This window comes from Halictus rubicundus, chromosome 12 (assembly GCF_050948215.1).
Source record: "Halictus rubicundus isolate RS-2024b chromosome 12, iyHalRubi1_principal, whole genome shotgun sequence".
NCBI classification, from domain to species: Eukaryota; Metazoa; Arthropoda; class Insecta; order Hymenoptera; family Halictidae; genus Halictus; species Halictus rubicundus.
In genome coordinates, this window is record NC_135160.1 from 1,186,645 (window position 1) to 1,209,567 (window position 22,923).

The 22,923-nt window shown below is 40.9% G+C and overlaps 1 protein-coding gene across 4 annotated transcripts in view; it reads left to right on the top strand.

Annotated features, from left to right (window-relative positions):
- Positions 1–1,909: 1,909 nt before the first annotated feature.
- The window catches only part of Raskol (Ras GTPase-activating protein raskol), a 108,027-nt gene continuing 87,013 nt past the window's right edge, over positions 1,910–22,923 (top strand). For 3 of the 4 annotated variants that reach the window (XR_013083201.1, XM_076798611.1, XM_076798613.1), the window contains exon 1: positions 2,046–3,152. Coding sequence is in view for 3 of the 4 variants with exons in the window: in XM_076798611.1 (XP_076654726.1) it covers positions 2,321–3,152 (832 nt within the window). In the remaining variant the exon portion in view is untranslated. Of the gene's footprint in view, positions 3,153–22,923 lie in introns of all 4 variants that reach the window. The other variant, XM_076798612.1, reaches the window with a different exon arrangement.

Genomic DNA, 22,923 nt, shown 5'->3' on the forward strand with positions numbered 1-22,923 from the left:
TGTGAATCAAGATGGATAAAAAAATGAACAAAAGATAAAATGTGAAACTTACTACGTAGTATTGTTGGTTTGTTCACTTTTTTGAAATTGACGCTTATAACACGTGATACAATATAAAATAAAAGTAGAATAATAATAGAATAAAAATACAAAATAGTAAAAGACTGCCGAATATGCTCCTCGTAACTTTCACGTTTTGATGCTCTCTGTTCAGGTCACAAGACTTTACCGATATGAATTCGTGAGAAGACGTCTAGGCATCCCCTTCGGTTATGATTTTATTTATTTTACAGTCATAGTAGATAAGACGGTGTAAGAAAATCCAAGGTTCTGGACCGCTTCGGATACCAATTAGGCAAATAAACGCCACGAGGTCGATAGGCGAGCGAGAATTGTAAACACTTTGGAGTGCCGTAAAGCAGTATCTGGAAGGCACTTTTCGGCTAAAATCATGCCACAACTGCATTACCTTTCGTTTGTAACGACTTTATAGTTTCGGAATTGAGTCTTTGAAAGAATACTATTACAAAAAGATATAAATCGTTCTACCGGTCAAATGACCGGTCGTGGTAGGTAAGACAGACTCCAAATTTTTCTCAGAAAATAAACAATAAAAAAAGAAGTGAATATTAAAAAATGTATTATACGCATATTTTAGGAAAAGTCGTGAAGCTTAAAGGCTCATTCAATTACGTTGTATATAGGAAATTTTAATCGAAATTTTAAAAACGGTCATTTGACCGGTCGCGGTAGGAATAGTGCTAACAATATAATAAGATTAATATTCGTTTCAAAGGGTGAAATATTCTAAAATCTTCAAAAAGTTGTTCTTCAAAAGTTAAACATCTCTCAAAAATCCCAAGAAATAAAAGAAAAACGCTCGAAGCCCCCGGGTCCGAGATTTTTAATTACACAATTCCCTAATCCGCTTAATTATGGATACGAGTAGTACCGCGTCTGACACGGTGTGGATCCCGGTGGCGGCACTCGATCCTCCTCACCATCGAGCGGGGTCTCTGCGCCGTAGCCGACCGGTAGAGGCGCTGCTCGCGACGATCCGCTTCGCATCGAGCAGATAGTCGTGAGCCCGTCTGCGGTGCGGACGACTGCGTGCCCCGCCGCTGCTCGTGTTTCCCGTTGATCGCGGCGCGTGTGTGTCTCTGTTGGGATCCGTGGTGCCCTGTCCTTGGAGAGAAGAAACGCCCGAGAGAGAGAAAGAGATGCTGGTCGCTCATCCGGGCGGTTTGCGCGCATTCCACGAGCCTGGTGACGGTTCCGGTGGGCCGCGAGAGGGCCCGATCCCGTGGCAGTGACTCAGACCCTTTTACTTTTACCTCGGAGACCGGAGAGTAGTGTAGTCCCTTCCCTCGGGACAGACGACCGTGATCCATGTTAGTTTTTCGAACCGCGCCGTTCGATCTTCGCCTTCTCTATCCCCGAGAATAAGAGTGGTCGTCGTCGTCGTCGTCGTCGTTCGTTCGTTACGCTCGTCCGTGGGCCCGTGTGCGAGGCCCCGCATTCCTGGGACCGTATTTTCTCCGGTGCGCCTCTCTCCGGTGTGAACTCTCGTGGCCAGTGTGTCTCTTTCGTGAGGAACCAAGTGATTAACAGGTGCTCCGATATCTGGTGATACCACCCGGCCAGCGGGAAGATTACGTCGATCCTCGGGAATTCGTGTGCGTAAAAGGTTCCGCGAACCAACCGCTACGGAGAGGTCAGCGATAAACGGCGAAAATACTCGTCGATAGCGCGGCCCCACGGCTGGGCGCACCTCGCGCGCTATCTGCTTACAACTGCGCGCCGTGTTCCGTGACCGTATTTGTTTTTCGAGATACACGTGCTCCTGTCGCCGAAATACGTCGGTTATATTTAGGGGGCTCGGACCCGGCAAGAAATTCGTGGCCCTCGACCGCTTGGGCCCTTCGCTCTCGGTGTCTGCCCCCCACCCCCGTCCCCGTTGGACTGTAAAGTGAATTCGAGGACACTCCCGCTGGATGGACCGAGAACTCTCGACTGGTGCATTCGGAGTAACTTCGCCGAGAGACCTGGGTCACACGTGTGACACACCTTTCGAGGTTGTCCTCTAAGGGGGTAGATCGTGACGTCGATGACATTTAGTTTGGTGGCGCACGATTCTCCTTGCAGCGGTAACGGACGATAATCGAACGGGGATCGGAGCAAGTTTCACCCCTGGAGGTTCGTTCCCATACCCTTCCGGCCGCAAGGATGTTTGCCCCTGCGCGGGATACGTGTGCTAACGGAAGAAGCTTAGCGGGGCTGAGCGCCCATTGATATGCGGACCAGGTGACCACGGGGAGACATGTTGAACGCGGAGAATCTCGAGGAGTCCCCGAAGCGGAGGTCGACGTTCTACGTGTCGCTGGACGGCGAGTCTCGGCACCCTTCGAAGATCCCGAAAACGATCAGCTCCGACGCGGACAAGTTCACCAGCAACACGTTCCCGATCAGCACGTCGAAGGCAGTGCCAACGGTGATCCTGACTCGCACCCTGAGCAACAACGAGTCCGTGTCCAGCGCGAAGAGGGCCGAGGACTCGTTCCCGGAGTCCCGAGGCAAGGTGCAGTCCCTGACGAAGATCTTCGAGACGCCGAAGAGCGAGCAACCGGTGGCCGGGCCCGAGCAGAGGAAGAAGGTCGAGAGGACCAGGTCGTTCAAGACCATCGAGAGATTCCAGAGCCGGTTCACCGGCAGGAAGGACGCCGCCAGAAAGGACAACCGCCTGAACAACACGATCGCCTGCTTCGAGGTGGAGGACGAGAACTCGAAGAGGAAGACCGAGGAGAAACGATCCAGCAAGATCGTAGAACCGAAGACGAACGGATCGGTGAAGAACACGGCCAACGAGGCGAGGAGCAAGCCGAACGGGAACACCACGTTCACCAACTTGTTGATACGTAGAACGCACAGCACCAAGCTAGCCAGGAGCACCAGCACGTTGGTGAAGGTGGGTGGCAGACACGTGTCGGTCGACAGCCCCTGCGTCGTCGTGACGCCTGCCAGAAACGAGAATCGGTCCGGCAGCGAGAAATCGAAGGATGACGAGACGCCCGATGATTCTGTCGCGGATAATGACGAAGGCACCGAGTCGTCCGTCTTCGAGGACGCTGACGCGGACGCTGGGATTCATTCAGGTACGGGGTAGGAGCTCTGTGCGCGCGCCTCTGGGAAACGTTTTGACAGTCGGCGGCATTGTTCGCCGGGTTTTTAATGGGAAATTTGATCCGAGAGAAGCGTTATCGGTCGGTGAATGAGAGATCCTCTTTGGATTATCCGGGACAAAGTGCTTCCGTCGACGGTCATTCAATTATGCACTTTCATTCCCCTGTTATCCTCGCGATCGTTTTGCTGTTTGACACTGTGTGCCTCGATGCAATTGCGAGGCGTTTGTGCACGGTAAACACAACGTCTATTAGGGAAATTCTGGTCGAGTATTCTGCTCGCTTTAACACGTTGACTGCCATGTCACCCATGACGGAATTATTCGTCCAGTTTCTACAATGAATTTTTACGTTAACCCTTTGCACTCGAAGACATTTTAACGCCAAAACGAAACATTTCTTCCGACCTAGAATATCTCCCTTCTGTAGATTTTTTTTCAGGTTATACATACGAAAATGGTGCAATTTACTCGTACAATACTGAAGTGTTTAGTAATTTATTAATCACGAACAAATTTAATAAAGTTAAATGTATTTTGAATAATGATACAGCGATTTTTAGTGGCGCCTTACAGTCGCCATTCGAGTGCTAAGGGTTAATATATTCATTGTACCAAATTTGATTAGGCTCTGTAAAAAGCAAGAAAGTTGGAGGACTAGGAAATATGATTATTTCGTTAAATAACTTACTTTGATTTTATGGAGTTTTTGAGGTTTCTAGTTTGGCAGTCAAAGTGTTAATGGGACGATGGTAATGGCAATTTTGGTGGAGTTATCAAAAGAAAACAGTGCCAGATAACTGAGCCGTTTATTTTGAAAGTGGCCTAAGTCCATTTGTCAATTATTTTTTGTTGCCCGTAATTACGTGTACAACTTCAAGTTAGCTGTCATAAATAACATTTGCAGTTAAGTATATTCAGAGTGTATACGATAATTTTGGACACATGAGTTTTCGCAGTTAGTTCAATAATTAAAACCATCACTTTGAAAGTGGCCCAAGTCCAATCCATTATTGGTAATGTCCGAAGAAAATGATCAAAAAGTAATAACTTAAAAAAGAAAGGTAATAACTTTATTCTAAATGAAATGAAACAAGAGTATTTCATATCAACAAAATTTTTGGAGGTCGCAATTTTTAAAAGGGTAAAGAATTCTAACAATAAATTCGTTAAAAATATGCTGAATGCGTTTTTTGAGAGATGCACCATTTAAAATTTTCTATAAGATATGAATGAATGAGAATGCAAAGTTTAACATCCTGGATTTAATACCACGTGGGGGTAGAGCAAGAAAGTTTGAAAATATTGTATTGACACAATACAATTACAACAGCGATATACAAGGACATGATGGACTTACTATGAGACATACCACCGGAGCACTATGCCTTCTTCACATCCCTCCCGCATACACAAAATGTAGATGAGCAGTGAATTGTTATGTGATTTATGTAGTTAGAAAATGTCCTGAATTGCATAACTTGTGTTTTTGAAGTGTTGTAAAGATATATAAAGTAAATTGAGTATTATTTTTTAAATTTGAAGTATTTTAAATTATGTCGAATGGACTTGGGCTCTCTCAAATTTTACAACAAATCTGGTTGTTAACTGTGAAAGTGGCTTAACTCCATTTTTGGTAAGAAAACACATATTATTAACTTAATAATTGCTATTATTTTAACAGGAACTGTAAATTTAACTCTTTTAGATACACTTAAGCAGTATGACGGCATGTGTAATTGGTATCCTACACGTATATTTTTAATTTTATTGAAACACACACCCTTAAATATCTCAATTTAAGTATAAGTAGACTTAGGCCACTTTCAAAATAAACGGCTCACTGGTCTGCAGATTTTGTGCTTTCATAATAAAAACTAGTGGATCAAATGCAAAACGAAGAATTCAAAGCATACTGTTGCATTGAAAATTATTCTTCACAGAAACACTGGATATTGTAAAATTACAGAAATGTTTCCAATGAAGCCATTTTCCATTAAGAGTTGTATTAAACATTTAATCCGTAAGCTCATATAATCCCACGAGCATTAACGAAATATTTAATATTAGAACGAACACAGTCAATTTTTATTAAATTCGGATAAACTTGCTAACTAAGCTTTTAAACTATTGGCTTTTTATACAGAAGATAATAGTGGCAACAGGTTTTCAGTTCTCAGGGTCGTACCGCGTGTTACAAATTGTTTGATCAGAAGTCATTCGGTGACGTGTTTCTTTTTTCACTATTTTCGATCAAACTGAAACCTTTTTATGTGATATATGGGACACATTGTCAGGCACCCCAGGTGGCAGTGAGATGATCTCACCCCTTATTTCTGAAACTGGGGTAGCCCATGAATTCCTGTATACCTGATACTTCCTTTGGAAGCAAATAACGTTTATTCGTAACGCTTCTCAATGTTTTATCGCGCGAACAATAAAATATTGAAGTATATTAGCGCGGCCGTAAATCAAGTATTAGTGGAACGGTTACGCGAAATTCAGAATAGAAATTCATTTCTTCCGGATACTTAGTAACGGTATTGTTCGGTTAAACCAGAAATAAATTCTACCGTAGAAAATAAGAAACAGCGGCGATAAATACATTTGCAGAAGTTATACGAAGGTCTTTGGAGCAATATTTATAAAAATAGAGGAAATAGAAATGGGCAACTTTAAAGGACTGCCAAACTCTGAAATAACGTATAAATAATACTGAATAGCTTCATTGTTATTAAAGTGTGGACTTTATGCATTTACGATAAAAATGAGTAGCAATTTAAACTGGTAGTAAAATGAAAATAATTGACAAATAAGCTACCCTGAGCATGTTCAAATTATTCAAGAAATTACCTAAGTCACTTGCAAGAAAGAAATCTCTTTGTTTAACACTTTGAACGCCGAACTAGAAACCCCAAAAACTCCATAAAATCAAAGTAAGTTATTTATTGAAATAAAAATTGAAAAAAATTAAATGTATCATACTGAGTAGTCCTCCAACTTTCTTGTATGTTACAGATCCTAATAAAATTTGGTACAATGAATATATCAACGTAAAAATTAATTTTAAAACCTGCACAAATAATTCAGTCATCCACATATGGGTGACGTGGCAGTCAACGTGTTAAAAGTTGTAATGAGTCGACAAAAATAGTGATATTCCCAAATTCTGTTAATCCTTCCGGTGTCTAAAACTTCGTCTGTTGATTTTTGTCATAAATGCACAAAGATCCATAACACGTGTTTCTCAGGCGATTATTTGGGCTATAAAAGGGAGCATTACGTCAGATAGTGTCACACGGTAGTGAGCACGTCGGTTCAGCATTCCGATCTGTTGAATAAAAATAAAAAAAAAATCCGGCGTTCGGGTCACAGCCATTCCGAGATTTGATATTCAAAAGAGTGAATAAAGAGGCTCGGGCGAAGGGCTGGCCCTAAGAAGGTCGGAGGAAAGTTCGGCAGAGGGAAGTGGGGGATCGTGTTGGTCTTGTTTTTAGGACCAGAAAGGCAGGTGGCCGAACCGACCAGTAAGTAGGTCCTGCGGGTTCTTAACGCAGGTCCTTTACAAACACGCGGTCTCGTCCCTCGAGCTCGGGAAGAGAGCAAGCAAGCAAGCAAGCCGCGCGCGTATCGTCCCGAGAGCTTTGCACCGAACAAAATGTCGTCTAATTACAGACGCTTCCCCGAGACCTTCGTTAACCTTGTCGTCCCTGTCCCGTTACGCACGGCGCTTTATAAATATTGGACGTCGCTGGGACGCGATTATTAAAAGCGACTCGATCGGTCGGCTTAATTCCGCGTGAAATTCAATTATGTTTAGGTGCGTGGTTAGTTGGGTGCTAGAATAGGTTTCGCTTTGTTCGCGGCTGCTCGGCCGAGAATTCTCGACAACGATAGCCGCGCCGGGCCTCGGCGTACATAGAAAATTTGCGGACGATTCGATCGCGCGAAAAAATCCTGTTCGGGTTTGCTGCCGGAGAGAAATTTTATAAAATGTGGCAGAATTGGAGCAGAAAGTTATCAGCGCGTATAATCTCTACGTGATAATGCACTACTTCGAAGAAAACAGATCGCGTGTGTACGAATTGTTGAATATTGTAAAGCGTAATACACTGTCTTGATTGTAAATTATCTATTTAAATCATAATTACATCTTGTAATATTGTAATACCAACCTGTTAAATTGTAATAGCACATTGTAAAGCGAAATGGACCCGTTTAAGGGTCTAAAGAGCTTCAATAAAATTTAAAAAAAATTCACTGTCTTGGGAATACGATGATGTGTTTTCAGAATGGTGAAAATACGGGCCGGAGCCCGGGCCCACTTTGCCTAGGAGTATCAAACTTTTCGTTTAATTATTTCTGGTGACCAAACTGAATGAATGAAACGTTACATTGGTAACAATACGAAAATTATCTTGAAAATTATGTTCGAAAAAGTTGATAAATGTTAATTTGAGCGCGTTCGAACTCTCAAAAAATGGAAAGTACAAATACGTGTTCGAATGTTAACTGGAGTGGAATTTATGGTTCCTTTTTACTTTCGTTTCACTTTCATATCATGATCAAAACACTAACCACATGTTGTTTTGAAAAAAGAAATAAATGAAGCCTAGAAATAGGTTGACAATGTAACGAAGTATCATGCGAGATACCGAAAACAATTTCTTTTCCTTATTTCACTTAATGGTGTGTTTTAAGATTGCGGAAATTGATTTTACGATGGAAAGAATATTCCTCATCAACTCCGCGTATAATTGAAATGAAATTACAATGGTAAAAGTTGGTCAATTTTGAACCTGGCTGGCAACGAAAATTGAAATTAAAATGAAACGAAAATTAGTGAAAAAGATAAACGTGCAGTTACCACTGTCAGTGCAGTTATTTATTTCCATTTTTAATTATTTTAAGAAAAATCAGAAATTCAACGGTATTTTGAAATTCTTGGAATATTTTCAGTTTTGAATTTCAAAAATGCTCATCTGCATTTTAAACAACGCCCAACTACAGCGTTCACATTTTTCCAACTATACCTCATTTAGTTTCGTATCTGGAGCAGTGTCAAAAATGATCCATATCAGGGTGACCTCATTAGAAGGCCTCTTAGGGAACAGTCACGGCCACTTAGAACCATTCTCTGAAGCTTTTAACGACAGTATAATGAGCGTCAATTTCCAGCGTTAGAAATGACTCCGAAGCTCGGCTCTATCGGAATGCGATTAACAGGGGAGCCGAACGGTGACTAAAGTTCGCAAGTGCACGGTGTGGGAATAGCGCGATTTTCTTTTGAAGGAACAGGTGATAGGGTCTCCTCCGGGGCCTGTAATCGGCTGTCCTTAATTATCGTGGCCCTCGGCGCTCGGACGAGAAATAAAAAGCTCGCGATCGTTCTCCTTGCAATTTCTGGCCAGCTAACGGGACCGATGAGTTCGTCGATGGACCGCGAATTTCGATCAGCTTCTCGGCTTGATTTACGAGGGCATCCTCCCTTCGGCTCCACTATTCGTTCCTACGTATCCGACGCTTTGTGGACCGCCTCTCACGTCCTGACTTTCCCAGACTTTTTATGGGAACGTGTCAATTAGAAATTTCCAGCCCACCCGTTAGGTTCTGTATAATCCTTGGAAGAATGATTTGTGGTAATTCCGAAATTTATCGGCCCGGAAAATCGTTCTGGGCTTTCAAACGTTTCGACCTTTCTTTGTTCAAATTTTACGAGAACCTACTATTTTGTTTGTGATATATCTAATTTCTGTGTTTCTGTTTGTTTCAGGTAAGACATTTTTACAACTGTTTTTCTCCTACCTTCAACGAACTTCTGTGGACTAAAACGGGCAAAGAATATGACTCATTTGTAAGTAATTCAATCAGAAACAGTGTATCGTAATATCTCCTTAATGTAAAACTCCTCTTATACATACATATATCAGTTTGTACAATTACTACAAGTTGCTTTAAAAACTGTAGAGGCAAATGTATGTTCGCGTGTGGGTACAACACAGTTTTCAACGAGCTCCAGATGGCAAGTCATTAGATATTCAGTGTATAATTCAATATTACATGAAACCTAAACGGATTCATAAAACAGAAGTTCAATAACTCATAATTTCTGAATTTGAATTTCAAATTAAATTTCATTCGGTACTTATGCAACGAGTTATGAGTTAAAGGAATCAACGAGACTCAGTATTTATCTGATAAATCATGGCTCGCGAAAAGAAGAAAATCCAGTTCTTATGTAACCAGATACGAATTTGTAAACTTTCTTCTTCTCGGATTCATCAAAATTGTCTTCACGCGCGCACACCTGAAAAATACAGGAGTGAGGCACCCGAATAATTACGGCCTAGGGTTTAAAAAGTAAAAGGAATTTATTAGAATAGCGTCCCAGAAACGCATATTCCCTAAAAGCGACATAAGGTCGGCACACGATATCGCTGTATATTGCTTTTCTGGGCCATATTGCGCCAGTGCGTCGCAGATAAGTTACGCTCGATCGTGTGTAGAGTCCGTTTATCTGTCGTTCTTTCTATCGTCCCCCCTCCCCCCTCGCCCTTTCACCGTTGCCGAACGCCGACGTGGATTTCGATTTTTCACCATGAAAAACAGAATCCCCGAAATCCCGCAAACGAGCGCTTAATGGGATCGGCCTTCGACGCGCGAGAGGAGATCAATCCTAATTCCCCCCTTCCTCGACTGTGAAAAATCACGATGACATTACGGTTTAGCGATCTCTTGATCGGCGAACCTACGAAAAAATCTCTTTCTGCCCCAATTTTTTCCCTCGACATTTTTTTTCTCATTTTTTTTTTTCTTCGCTTTTGTACGACCATTGTTGCAAACGGTTCGCGGACAATGAACGGGGAATAGCGAGGAACGAGGACGGTTCTACGTAATTTCTGCCCGTTCTAATGATCCGTGGTAGCTCGGCTCGAAAGTGGAGTGGACATAAGTAGCTCTCGCATGAATATTTCAGCGAGCACCGGTGTCTGCGGCGCTTTTGTTCGATGGCTTAATTTCTTTCGCCTGGGAACGCGTGTCGCGGTGGCCCTTTGAGGGAAAATTGAGCGTGGTTAATCGAATCTCCTGCGACCGGATTACTCTGCGCTGGGCTTTGCGAATATTCCTCGGTTCGTATTAACCTACTGAAAACGCTGTGTGCTACTTTGATTGCGAATTTTATATCTTAGAGCAATCGTGCGTTTGTCACGGATTAAAATAAAAATGCACTGCTACGTTTAGTAATTTTAATAAGACCACAGTCTTGTGTTTTACCGATTCAAGTTTCCCCATTTTTGAAATCGTTAATTGTTAGAAAATTTCGTTACTCTTATCGTTCTTGTATAAACATATCATTCGCCAGGTTCATAAAATTAGAAAAATTAGAGTACTAATATGTAATTTTCGACCTACTAAGATTATTAAACAGAGGATGAAATTCCTAAATGCACTATAGAATGTATTAACAATTACTATGTGGAAAGAAACGCGAAGAACGTTTACTTGTTGGATATACTTATCTGTTGCCTTTATTATCTGGTTTTTCTTTAATATTATTTACCGATCGAAGAAACTTGTAACGTGTCCACTGTTCCACGTTTAATCCAGAAAATCCTGTTTCGCGTGCAGAGCAGGATCCCTTTTTCATTCAGAAGCCCCGCTCTGCTCGTAAGCTACTGTGATTTTAGGATTACGCGACTACCGCCATACCGATCGCGACCATTTTTATCGGGAACTGCATAATCGACACGCACGGATCCGAGAGATTTAATCCGTGAATTTACAGGTGATCCGTGGATCGTGGCGGTCTTTACAATTTATTACGACGAAACACTGTCGTCGTTGCATTGCTGCGAAAACGTAATCCGTTTCTTGTGCAATCGAGTTCTCCCGAGTCTTGTGAAACGGTTAAAAATGTACAATATTTATCTTACACTGTTCACTTTATGGGACACTTTGCCAGAATTTACTCGCTGTTTCTTCAGTATACACGGGAAGATCAGATCAGTACATCGAACTGTAGAATTTTATACATGCTGTGGTATTATGTTATTACTAGACTGCGGAAAAGTGTGAAGACATTAGGAAAATTAGAAGAACATTTTTACATTATTTTCGAGTTATTAGCAGTCTACTTATTACATTAACATGTATTTAGTAACATATACTAACATACTAAATAATATATTAACCAATAAATTAAAATATACTAATTTCCTGGTTTTTAAAACAGCAGAAGATATGTGCAAGAACATTTACATTTTATTTTGTCTCGGAGAATGTTAGCGTCGAAATAAACTTTTCCTTCGCCGCGGTTGTTATAAAATAATCTGTGAAAAATGGCAGTTCTCAGTCCCAATTATAAATGTCGACAACGGAGGATGAAAAAGTGTGATACCTCGTCGCCGGTGAAAGGCTAAAACAATGGCTTTCGCGTTTAATCGCGAGCAATAAAAGCGGGAAACAATATCAGCAGGATCCTCTGTTCTTTTTATCCGGTAATTGCGCTCTAATTGTGTTCGAGCTCGGCGCGAAGCGGATGAAACGTATACCTACACCGGGAATGAAACGAATTTCAGGCGGCCGAGAGCCGGCTGAATGTAGGTCTCGTTATGAAATGATTTCGAAACGGCCCTGGCTGTTACTTAATTACGGCTGATCGTGCTCAACAATCGATGTTGCGACGCGATGTTTCAAAGTATCACGAGAATCGACTCGGATTTCCACGATCTTGTCCGTAGAAACTGAAACCGACGCGCGTATTTACTCCTATATTATTTACCGCTCGTAAAGCCGTGTATTGGTTCGTGCGACTGTTTCATATCAATCCGTGAAATTACAGTTCCGTTATTCATGCGCTCGCTCTGGCAGAAATATGTTATTTATTGCACCGTTCACCCACGCTTTTAATTATTTAATCCGTTCACAGCGTCGAACTACATTAGAAGCTATTTATACGATACTATTTTATCGGGGCTCTAATATTTATTAAGTTCTTGTTCATTTTTGTTCTCAACAAGACGCCCCTTTCAAACAATTGCGACATTTTTGGGACACTTTGTATTATAATAAAGGGAGTCTAGATATTTTTAAATTGCCAGTTTAAATTAAATCTCATAGTATTTAATTCTCTGTTCTGCTTAACACTTTGATCGCCAAACTAGAAACCCTCAAAATTCCATAAAATCAATGTAAGTTACTTAATGAAATAAAAATTGAAAAAAATTAAATGTATGATACTGAGTAGACCTCCAACTTTCTTGCATATTACAGATCCTAATCCAGTTTGGTACAATGAATATATCAATGTAAAAATTCATTTTGAAACTTGCACAAATAATTCCGTCACCCACATATGGGTGACGTGGTGTTCAACGTGTTAAACAAGCAATAATGTATTTAACCATTCTCAACATAATCAGTAAAAAATTGTTTAAAATTAGTGGCAATCTCCTGTCTTAAAATTTTATACAAAATGATGGATAATGATAAATTGAAAAAGATTGGGAATTGCAGAGGGTTACAATTGAAGTATTTCAAGTGCAATATTGAAAGTGGCACAATCCGGTTGGGAATTCCATTTGCAGAAGATCGGTCCCCGTTTTTGCACTCCAATAATCATAGAAAAGTTTCCGGGCACAATCGGTTTAAAAATCGAGGATTTCCAGGTAACGGCAGTTGTCTGATGGAATTTGTTTATCATTTCACTCGAGTCGCGGCGAGTTGCATCGGGCACAGCCCCGTATTACGCCGGAATAGCTCGTGGTCCTTGCGGATAGAATGAATCAAATCCTCGGGCAGGAAATCGCGTCCTTCCGCGAACGGTTGAACGTGAGAATACGCCGGAAATTTATTCCCATCGGATTTTACGGTGTGCTTCGATTCTATGCGGAGAAGGACCGACCGATCGATTCGCAACTTCGCTTTCTCACGATTGGTCCTCGAGAACGTGAGTCTGTGATCATTAACGATTGGTTCAGCGGAATGACTGGTCGACGCACCATAAAAATTAGAGCGAAAGATTTTCAATTACCAGCTAGAGAACCTCTTACAGCATAAATAAAGCTCGGAATTTTTATTGGTGTGTATGCGTGTGTGTTTGTAAATTTGCTGGTATTATACATGCATACAAATTCGCTGACGGGTGATGAGATTTATAATTAAAGGATACAGAGAACTTTTTAGCTTCACAGGCTCGTAATGACAGGACAACTGGTTTAGCAGAGTAACCGATTGTTCGGTGACAATTTGTAGTTAAACGAACAACAGAATTGGTTTTCTTAATTGATTGGAATCGATCAAGAGACGAACTGAAATTGAATAGCGTCATGATTTTGTTATTTCGAAATAAATTGTTTTCGTTGAAAATCTGTCCATGTTGTCATGTGGAAACGAAAAACTTTTCGTTCTGGTATTATTAGAAAATATTTTACCGATTGCTCCGAAAATATTCAATTATAATAGCGTTTTATATATGAAAAGTTTAATTACAAGTAAAGGAAAACTTTTATTTTTATCTTTTTATTGCAATTTCAATTAAAGAAAACTAGATTCGTTGTCTAGTTTTACAATTAATCTAAATCTTTTTATAGTAAAATATGATATTATAATGTATTTAACAGATCAACGTCGATTTTCGATGACGTTCTGCCGTATGGAAAATTTCCTGGAGCAAGAGCAAAACCTTTTTACAAAATCGATAATTCGTTTACCGCCTCGAAAATTCATGATCGCGCGGCGATCATCTGCGTTTCTTTTTGCACGAGTGAAACATGTTATTGGAAATTTTCGTGAGAAGCGATCGTATTTCCTCGGGTAGGAATATGGTTTCTTCCGAGACGGCGCGAGGCCATTCTAACAGCCAGCACCGCAATTATGTAGTGAGCGGATTTCTTTCTTTTTGCCCGGAGGCTCTTAATGCGTGAGAACGGACAGTAATAACGTTTTAGCAGGCAGAGCATATTTAAAACAGTATCAAATAGGATCTTTTATTTCGCCTTTTCCAACATTTATTCTTTTTATCTACCGGCTTTCACCGGTAAAATGCGTTTCACCGCGCGGCTGTTGATCTTTATCGATCACGTTGCTTGACGTTATTTGCAACAAGTTTCTTTCGTCCTTATGTCCGTCGTTTTTGCACGCTTCGTGGAACAGGCGCAGTAGGTTAACGCAAAAATAAATTTTCTTACAAGCTCGTTCAGCACTCATTGAACTTGATGAAATCGTACAGTGCAATGTTCATTTAAGTAGATCACCGACAGACTGGCAAAAATGTGTCGCGATAAAGAACACTATCATCAGCCCACTCTGTCTACCAGAACAAAACAGTTGTTTGCGTAAGCAACGCAGAAGTTCATTAACCTTTTCACCCATATATTATTTGCCGAACCGAAGTGAACAATAAACGAACTGCTGCAAATAATCAAAAATTTCAAAAAACTTCGTCTACGATCCAATGTATCCTAAAAAAATTATGAAACACCGGTCCAAAAACCCCGATAATATCCATAAGTAATCAATTATTTGCAAAGAATTTGTTTTGCCTTTAGTTCTGTACCGATCGTTGGAGAGGAAACACGTATTCTTTTACAGTTTTCGGTAAAGCAGCCGGTGTTCAAAATATTCTAAAAAGTATATTTTTTTACAACCCTGTAATAAAATGGCGGCGTCCGTACCTTCCGAGGATCATATTCGTCATTGCATACTTTTTCATTTTCATGCGGGATTTAATGCAACGGTAACAGCAAAGAAAATTTGCGATGATTATGGAGATGTATTGAAGGACAACAAGTGTCAACGTTGGTTCAGGAGGTTTGCTGCTGGTGATTATGATCTCTCGACAGGCCTCGAAGTGGACGACCAGTTGAATTTGATAATGACACCCTAAAATCTCTAGTGGAAGCTGATCCAAAATTAAGTATACAAGAATTATCGAGAAGCCTTGGTTCCACATGGTCAACCATACAAAGGCACCTACACGAAATGGGAAAGGCACATAGGCAAGGAATATGGGTACCGAATCAATTATCTGAGACCAACAAGAATATTCGTCGATCAATTTGCACTTCATTGCTATCCAGATTTCGTACAGATCCATTTCTTAGCAGAATCATTACCGGAGATGAAAAATGGATTCTTTGTGATAACATAAAGCGTTCCAAGCAATGGCTTTCTGCAAATCAAACCGCAATATCAACCCCCAAAACCTAGCTTATCACTTAGAAAGGTGTTACTGTGCATTTGGTGGGACTGTCGTGGCATAATTCACTTTGAGTTGTTGAAATCTGGAGAAACAGTTACTGCCGAGTTGTATTGTCAGCAATTACGACGGCTGTATTCAGAACTATTGAAAAAAGGGCATCTTTAGTCCACAGAAAAGGTGTAATACTGCAAATTGACTATGCCCGGCCCTATACAGCGAAACTCGCTCAGGAAAAAATCAAAGAATTGCAATGGGAAGTTTTACCGCACCCCCGTACTCACCGGATATTGCTCCCTCTGATCTTTTCAGATCTCTGGAGCATTATTTAAGAAATAAAACATTCTGTAGAAGATGTAAGGAGGCACCTTGAGTCATATTTTGCTTCACGAACCCTGGATTTCTATAAGAGGGGGATTGCAAATTTGCAGGAAAGATGGCAAACCGTCCTTGATAATGATGGAGATTATATAATAAATTAAGAATTAAAAACCTGAATTTACTACAAAGTTTGTATTAGATTTCAAAATAATTGATTACTTATGGGTCCCCCTAATATTTACAAGCGATCGAAAATCATGGTAACAAAAAGTATAAAAGAACTCTCCTATCCAAGACGCGTTTTCTGCTCTATCTTTTGGTCCGTGCTTCGTAGCATTAGCATTCGAATGCGCAAGGTAACACAGTTTCCCGAAATTCCATGTGATTATCATGCTTCGTTGCCCCGTCTGGAGCTCCCACTTTGCGAGAACGAAACGTGGCCGGGGTTGCGATGCCAGACGCGCGTCCCCGCTTCGGGAAAGAAAAATGGTTTCAGCTTGTTTAAACGAGGTCCTTCGCTTTTTCGCGTTCGAGGACGAGGGGACCGTCTTCCAAGGGAGGGTCGACACGTCGCGATCCTAAGTACACAAATGTCCGAACGAGCCCGAATTTACGGGTCCCGTCGCGTTTATTGTAGTCGGACGAGTCGCGCGTGCTCTTGAATGACGGTGCACGATCACTCGAACATTCTCCTCTCTCGCTGCTGTACAGGGTGTATAAAAGTTATATGTCACGACCACCATAGCTTGATTCTACACCCCTGGATCGGTGGAAATCTGTTAAAAAAATGCACCGCAAAATTCACCTTGACCTTGGAAATCAAGGTCAAAGTGTCGAGAAATTTTCTTTCATTGCATCGTATAGTACTCATCACTCAAATTTTTCGATACTTTGACCTTAAGTTTCACGGTCAAAATGAAGTTTGCGGTGCATTTTTTCACAGATGTCCACTGATCCGGAGGTGTAGAATCACGCTATGATGGTCGTGATATATAATTTTTATACACCCTGTACAGTAGTGACCGCGTGGACTCTGACGGGAAGTATGTCGAAAAAATCGGTTTCTATTTTCTTTTTATCCCGGCGCATCTCGCCAAAAAATCTGAAAAAATTCATGAACACTACTCATACCAATGCACCGATACTATAAAAATAATGTCGGTCTTGAACTTCAATGCGAAATCTGCATTTCTTCGGTCTCTTTGAGGTTTTTGATTTTTTGCAACCAGGATTTCCAACTTAAAAATCCGAATTAATTTAAGTATATGTATCTAGGTATTTGGAGTCTGTTCGATTTTTTCAGAATTTTATATGCGGCTAAATAGGGAAAATAGTCTGAAAACTATTTTTTTATATTTTAGCCTATATCTACCCTCTCGATTAAGATGTAGGGTTAAAATTTGACGCATCATCGCCTCATTCGGCTGTACCCTCCCTGAACAAGGAGATCCATTAATGGATGACCGGAGACTTCGATGACCGCAAGCGCATGATCGAACCGTGTCGCATAGTTCGCTGAAAACTTTACTTCATCAGCTTTTCTGTTCAGAGCATATCTGATAATACGACTTCCATTGAAGTACTAGCCTAATATGTCGAAATATTTATTTTTAATTTAATGTAATTTAACCCCTTGCACTACAATTTATTTTATGATTTCAATGATTAGAACTTCTTACATGCCTACAATCTACTAGGAAAAATAGAAAATTTATAATTATTGTATAACCACGTGTCCTGTAATGGTTAAATGTTGACTACGATAAAACAGAATTTCATTTCAATTTATAGGGAATTAATGGTATAAATATTTAGAAAATTCTCTTCGAAGTCTTCATCACGAGTCTGACTCGATACTATGGTACACGGGGTTAAAGTACCATTATATGTGTTTAGATCTTAATGATTGTAAAACTCTAAAAATCTCGAACACATCGCAACACATAACACGCAACACATTTTTTTATGCATTAATTATAATGTTGCTGGGAAAGTATTGAAAGTATAGAAAGCTTAGAAAATATATTGATTTTTTAATTACGTGAAAATAACTCTCACCGATTTTATGAAAGTTATAATGTTGAATGCTCTGAGAAATAATAATTACACGCTCGGTTTCGAAAGTAAATAGTATAAAACTGTCTGAATCTATAATTAAAATTGCGGTTCAAAGGTTTTTTTACTACTTTTGAAAGGCACATTAAAATTTGTGTTTCTATCCACTTAAAAAACACGCATAAGTCAAACTTCAGCGTCTTAAATAAAGCAACTACATTAATCATGATCTAATCTGCGTTGCTATTAAATCGAAAGCTCTTAATAACTATCTTACTAAACTCGGAACATCATACCGTCAGAAGTAAACATTACAACACATTATTTGCCCGAGTTATCGCCATTCAATATTATTACAAGCCTTTGCAACATATAATGTTATAAGATATCGGAACATGCTCCACTTTCTATGTTCTGCAATCTTTCAGTATATAGCATTAATCATTTTCATTCGCTTTCGTACCGTATACGTACCTATACTTTATCTTTAACGTATCAGATCGTATCGGCCGCGAACAAATAACAATGCAACACTGGTTATACCATGACAGGATTATGCAAAAATGAAAGAAAAAGAGAAAAGCATACACCGACGACGTGAATTAAGATAATTATTACAGACCGCCGCAAATATTCCATAATTGAGAAGATTATCTTCGCCCCGATGCTCATAACGTCATAACCGTTCCCGAAGTCACGTTCCGCTGGCGAATTGACTTCACTTTCTTCCCATGCCGAGCAACTTCGAAACCGGTCTTCGGCTGTCCCGATATCCGCCGGCTCGGCCCGGTCTGGTATAGCACGCGAGGTCAGTTTCGATTACGCCCACGCGAAACTTCCTCGATTTTATCGGGTTCAATGGGGCTGCCGGAAGTGACATCAGGCGTCGGTTCCGCGGCCGGAGTGCAGCGGATCGCGACCGCGCCGCAGTCGGAAAAGTGCCCCCGGTGCACGTGGCCTCCTGCGGTCAGAAATCATTAAGCCCGACAACCGTCGAGGACGAGATCAATTGAGACGGCAATTTGCCGCGAGGCTAGTGGAATTGAGCGTTAACTCGGCCGCGAGGACTGCGCGACTCCGCGAAAATTTACGTATCCGCCTAATTCGCGGACGCATTAAATCGTTGATGAAGCTACGACGGTTCACGTGGCCGCCATATGCACAGCAGTGGCTTGATCTCGATACATGCACAAATTTCGCCACAGAAACGTCACTCGTACAGTACACTTCCTGATCTCTTACCGTTATTGTCGATCGTAGAAAAGGTGACAAACAGCGTGAACGGAAAGTCGCTCAACTCGAATTCAGTGAATTCCTCGCCTTGAAACTTCGATTTCTGGCATTCTCTCGTCAAGATGTACAGGACTATATAGTAAAAAGTTAAAAATTTCTGGGTTGCCAAGGTGAAGTTCAACGCAGTAGGTAAAAATTTCTAGACTCGAGCAGATTTTTCTGTACTATTCTTTCAGCGAGTTAAGAGAAACGGCTGGAAATCCACTGAATATGAATGGAAATGTAACGAAATTAACATAATGTAGAAATGCAGAAATTGATAATACTTGTATCGAGCTCCGAAGAGAACGAAGTTGTAAATAATATTTGCGAACAAGTCCATCGATCACAAAGCAACTCGCGTTCGCGAGCTAATTGGATCGATCCTCTATTTTCGCGAGAGCAGAATTTCGCTCGCAATGGCGGCGATTAAACAATTTGCAAGCGTCGCGTCGGCCGACGCGTTTTGTCAATCCTCGCCGGCAATGAATCGGAGACAAAAGCTCGGCGGCCGTGTCTCTCGCGGAACGGCGACGGACACGCAACTAGAAAGTATGACGTGTCAATCAATCATAATCGCGAAATTAATTGCGTTATTACATTATCGCGTTACGCGGCGGACCGAGCCGTGTCGGCGAGATCGTCGTGAATAATTAATCGCGGGTTCGTTGCACTTCGCCGGCGGAACGCGCTTTCGACCGATCGGTGAATGTAACTTACGACACTTTCCTTCTCTAAGGTTACGCCTTATCATAGTAAACAAGTCCCCCTTTTCGCGGGCGCAACATGCGATCGACAGACCACTTCGAATTCCCGAACTGTGCGATCATCGTCGTTGCGAATGATTCGAACCAACGTGCTCGTGGTTCTTGAAGAATTCCCTCGATAACAACCGGGTTCAACAAGCATTACGTTCGACTGATAAGACCATTCACCTTTGGCGGCTTATCGTGCATTATTAATTCGAACAATCTAAAATATGCAGCGAGAGATATCGAGTCGCGAGCGTCTCGCAAAAAGTTGCTCGCTTGGAACTGATGCTCGAAACGATAAAAAAATATTCTACTTCTTTCGTAGCTGTTCTCGACAATTATGTTTCTGAGAAAATAGAAACGTTAATTAACAAGTTAGTAAAACGTACCAGCCGTCACATGTGCGTGACGACCATGGTTATTTCCATAAAGAAAATCAAATTAATTTTACATCAGTGGTTATTTAAAGATGGTTATAGCCAGACTGCGGATTTTATGCATTAATAATTAAAAATACTAGGTGAAACATCAGTCTCTGAAAACGTTAGAAGAATTTAAGAATATTCTTGTATTCTCTTCAATTTGTTAAAATGATTAAATGAAGATATATACTCTTAACTTCTTTTTTGCTAGAATCGACCTGGAAAATTTGTATTTTGTATTACAAGATACACAGTTTAATTATAACACTTTTTTTGATAATATCTTTTGCATATTTTATAAGATGATCTTTAATAACAACTTTCCACTATGAAGATTGCTATCGGAACAGACACTAATAGCGAACATGTTTGTTAATGCATTAATTGATGCAATTTTTCCGCTTATTACATTTTATATTCACAACTCATTGGAGAATTCCTTAATACTAATGTACCCATTGAGCGAATTCCTTTATTTTTGTGTTCTGTAAACACAGTATGTGGGAATTATTACGAGCAATTATGATAATTTTATAAAGTTCTGACTTTACAACAATTCCGATGCATCCTGTTGACTTTCTCGTTTTCACAAGAAAGCGTCTTCCATCTTGAACACAGGAGTCAGTTCACGAACATCTGCGGGGAAGATCCACGGTTCTCAGCACGTGTTTACCAGGTTGCGGCACAGTTTCGTGTCGACGATTTTACGCATTGAAATATTTCGCTGTGTACCCAGGTTTAACGACCTCATGGCCCCAGAAGGGATGAACTTTTAGGGGTTTTACAACCTTGTTACCCTACGCCACATTTGCTGCCGATCCCTCGAACTGTTTGCACGGATAATCAAATGCAATAAAATCAATGTATACAAAACGGTGATTCATGATACCTTGTACATTTTTTACTATTCTATTTTCTATATTATACAATTATATATTATATTTAATGTAATATAATGATAATTTGCATATAAATCACTTGAACCGCATCACTTAATGCATGTAGTGTCACGAGTGCGAGAGTTTTTATATATTATTTCGAGGTTTCACGTTTGCTAACACATCTACCACAACAATCAAGCATGCAATAATTCTAATTAATTAATAATTTTGATTTGCGACATTACCTCCAATAAAAGAATTTAATATAATTCTCATACAGATCACCTATCTCGTACCGTGTACAAAATGTTAGTTTACGTAGCATTTATATGACGAAGAAACGCGATATTAATTAATTGCAATTTACACAGAATTGGCCCAGAGTTCGGTGAATGGATCGACATAATCATTTCGTAACTCGTGAGACCGGTAAGCTTGGCAGTGTTACCTGTTAAGGATCAATCAGATCCCGTGATGATTTCGGTAACCGCGATCTCACGACACGATGCTTTCCCTCGGCAAATTGGAAACCGCAGTAACTAGTTTCCCCCGCGTTTCCGCGTCGACGCGTCTCGCCGCGCCGAGAACACGGCGGTTATCGCGCCGGGAAAGTTAATGTCCTTGCCCGTTGATTAGATTCGCAAGAGTTAATCGGTTCCTCGGTTCGCCCTGATCGATTGTAACGCGTCGTTATTATTCGCCGGCCGCCGAGGATCGTTTAATTGGTTCCATTTAATTAGGCGGCGCTGTTTTCTCCAGACGAGGCTGCGCAACACCGTTAATCGAGACGCTTCCATGGCAGTTTCGCGCGAAATCGGGCATCTGCTTGCGAAACGGCCGCATAAATCGACCCGATCTGCGATCGCTGATTCTCCCTTCGTAGGGCAAGGGGCCCGATTACTGTGGGGCTACCAATCACTTAATTTTACAGTGCAATGAATATTAAAAAAGAGATATTACATCTTTCTCACTGAAATCATTTAATATTATATTCTGTATATTTCTTTTTTAACTCTTTGCACTCGAGTGGTGACTCCGAAGCACCACTAGAAATTCTTGTGGCATTATTTCAAAGAAATTGCAAAAGATATTACAAAATTTTTATTCAATAGATTACTAAACATTTAAATATTGTACGTGGAAATCGGATCAGTTTCGTACGAATAAAATGAAAATATTCTAAGACGGAAGAAAAATTTAGAATGAAAATAGCGCCGAGTGCAAAGGGTTAATATTTATTATGCTTCAAAAATAAACGGCTCGCGTATTAGTGACGGTAATTTTTTGAATTACAATATGATCATTTCCATTCTGGATATTTCACCCTCGATACATACCCACGAATAAATGCATTTATTTCGGGCGATTCGAAACTGTCGTCCAGCCCGCACGGAAAACAATTTGGCATTCTAATTGTAATCTCGCCGAAGTGTCCCCCGTCGCTTCCCGCAGCCCATTGTGCGCCTAATTCTTCCGAGGAACTTTTAATTTCGACAAAGCGGTGACTCCGATCCAGTTCACGGCGGAACCGGTCCCGGAAGGGTTGCAGATTAACTTACACCCTGGCATTGATCCCGGGGCGTCGGATGTAAATTCGATAAATTAGAAGGATTCGGGGCGGCATGCGGCAGGGGGTTGGTACACGTCGGCCCTGAAAACAGCATCGATTGGATGGCTGGCCCGTAACTTTTTCCCTTTTTTTCCCTCATTACTGCCGGCGATAAGGATCATCCCTTATTGTCGTCCTTCGCCGGCGGAGATCCTTCATCGAGCCTCTCTGTGTACCAGCAACGATATTTAAATCTGCTTTGGTAACAATGAGCCGCACAAAGCGGACCCTTAA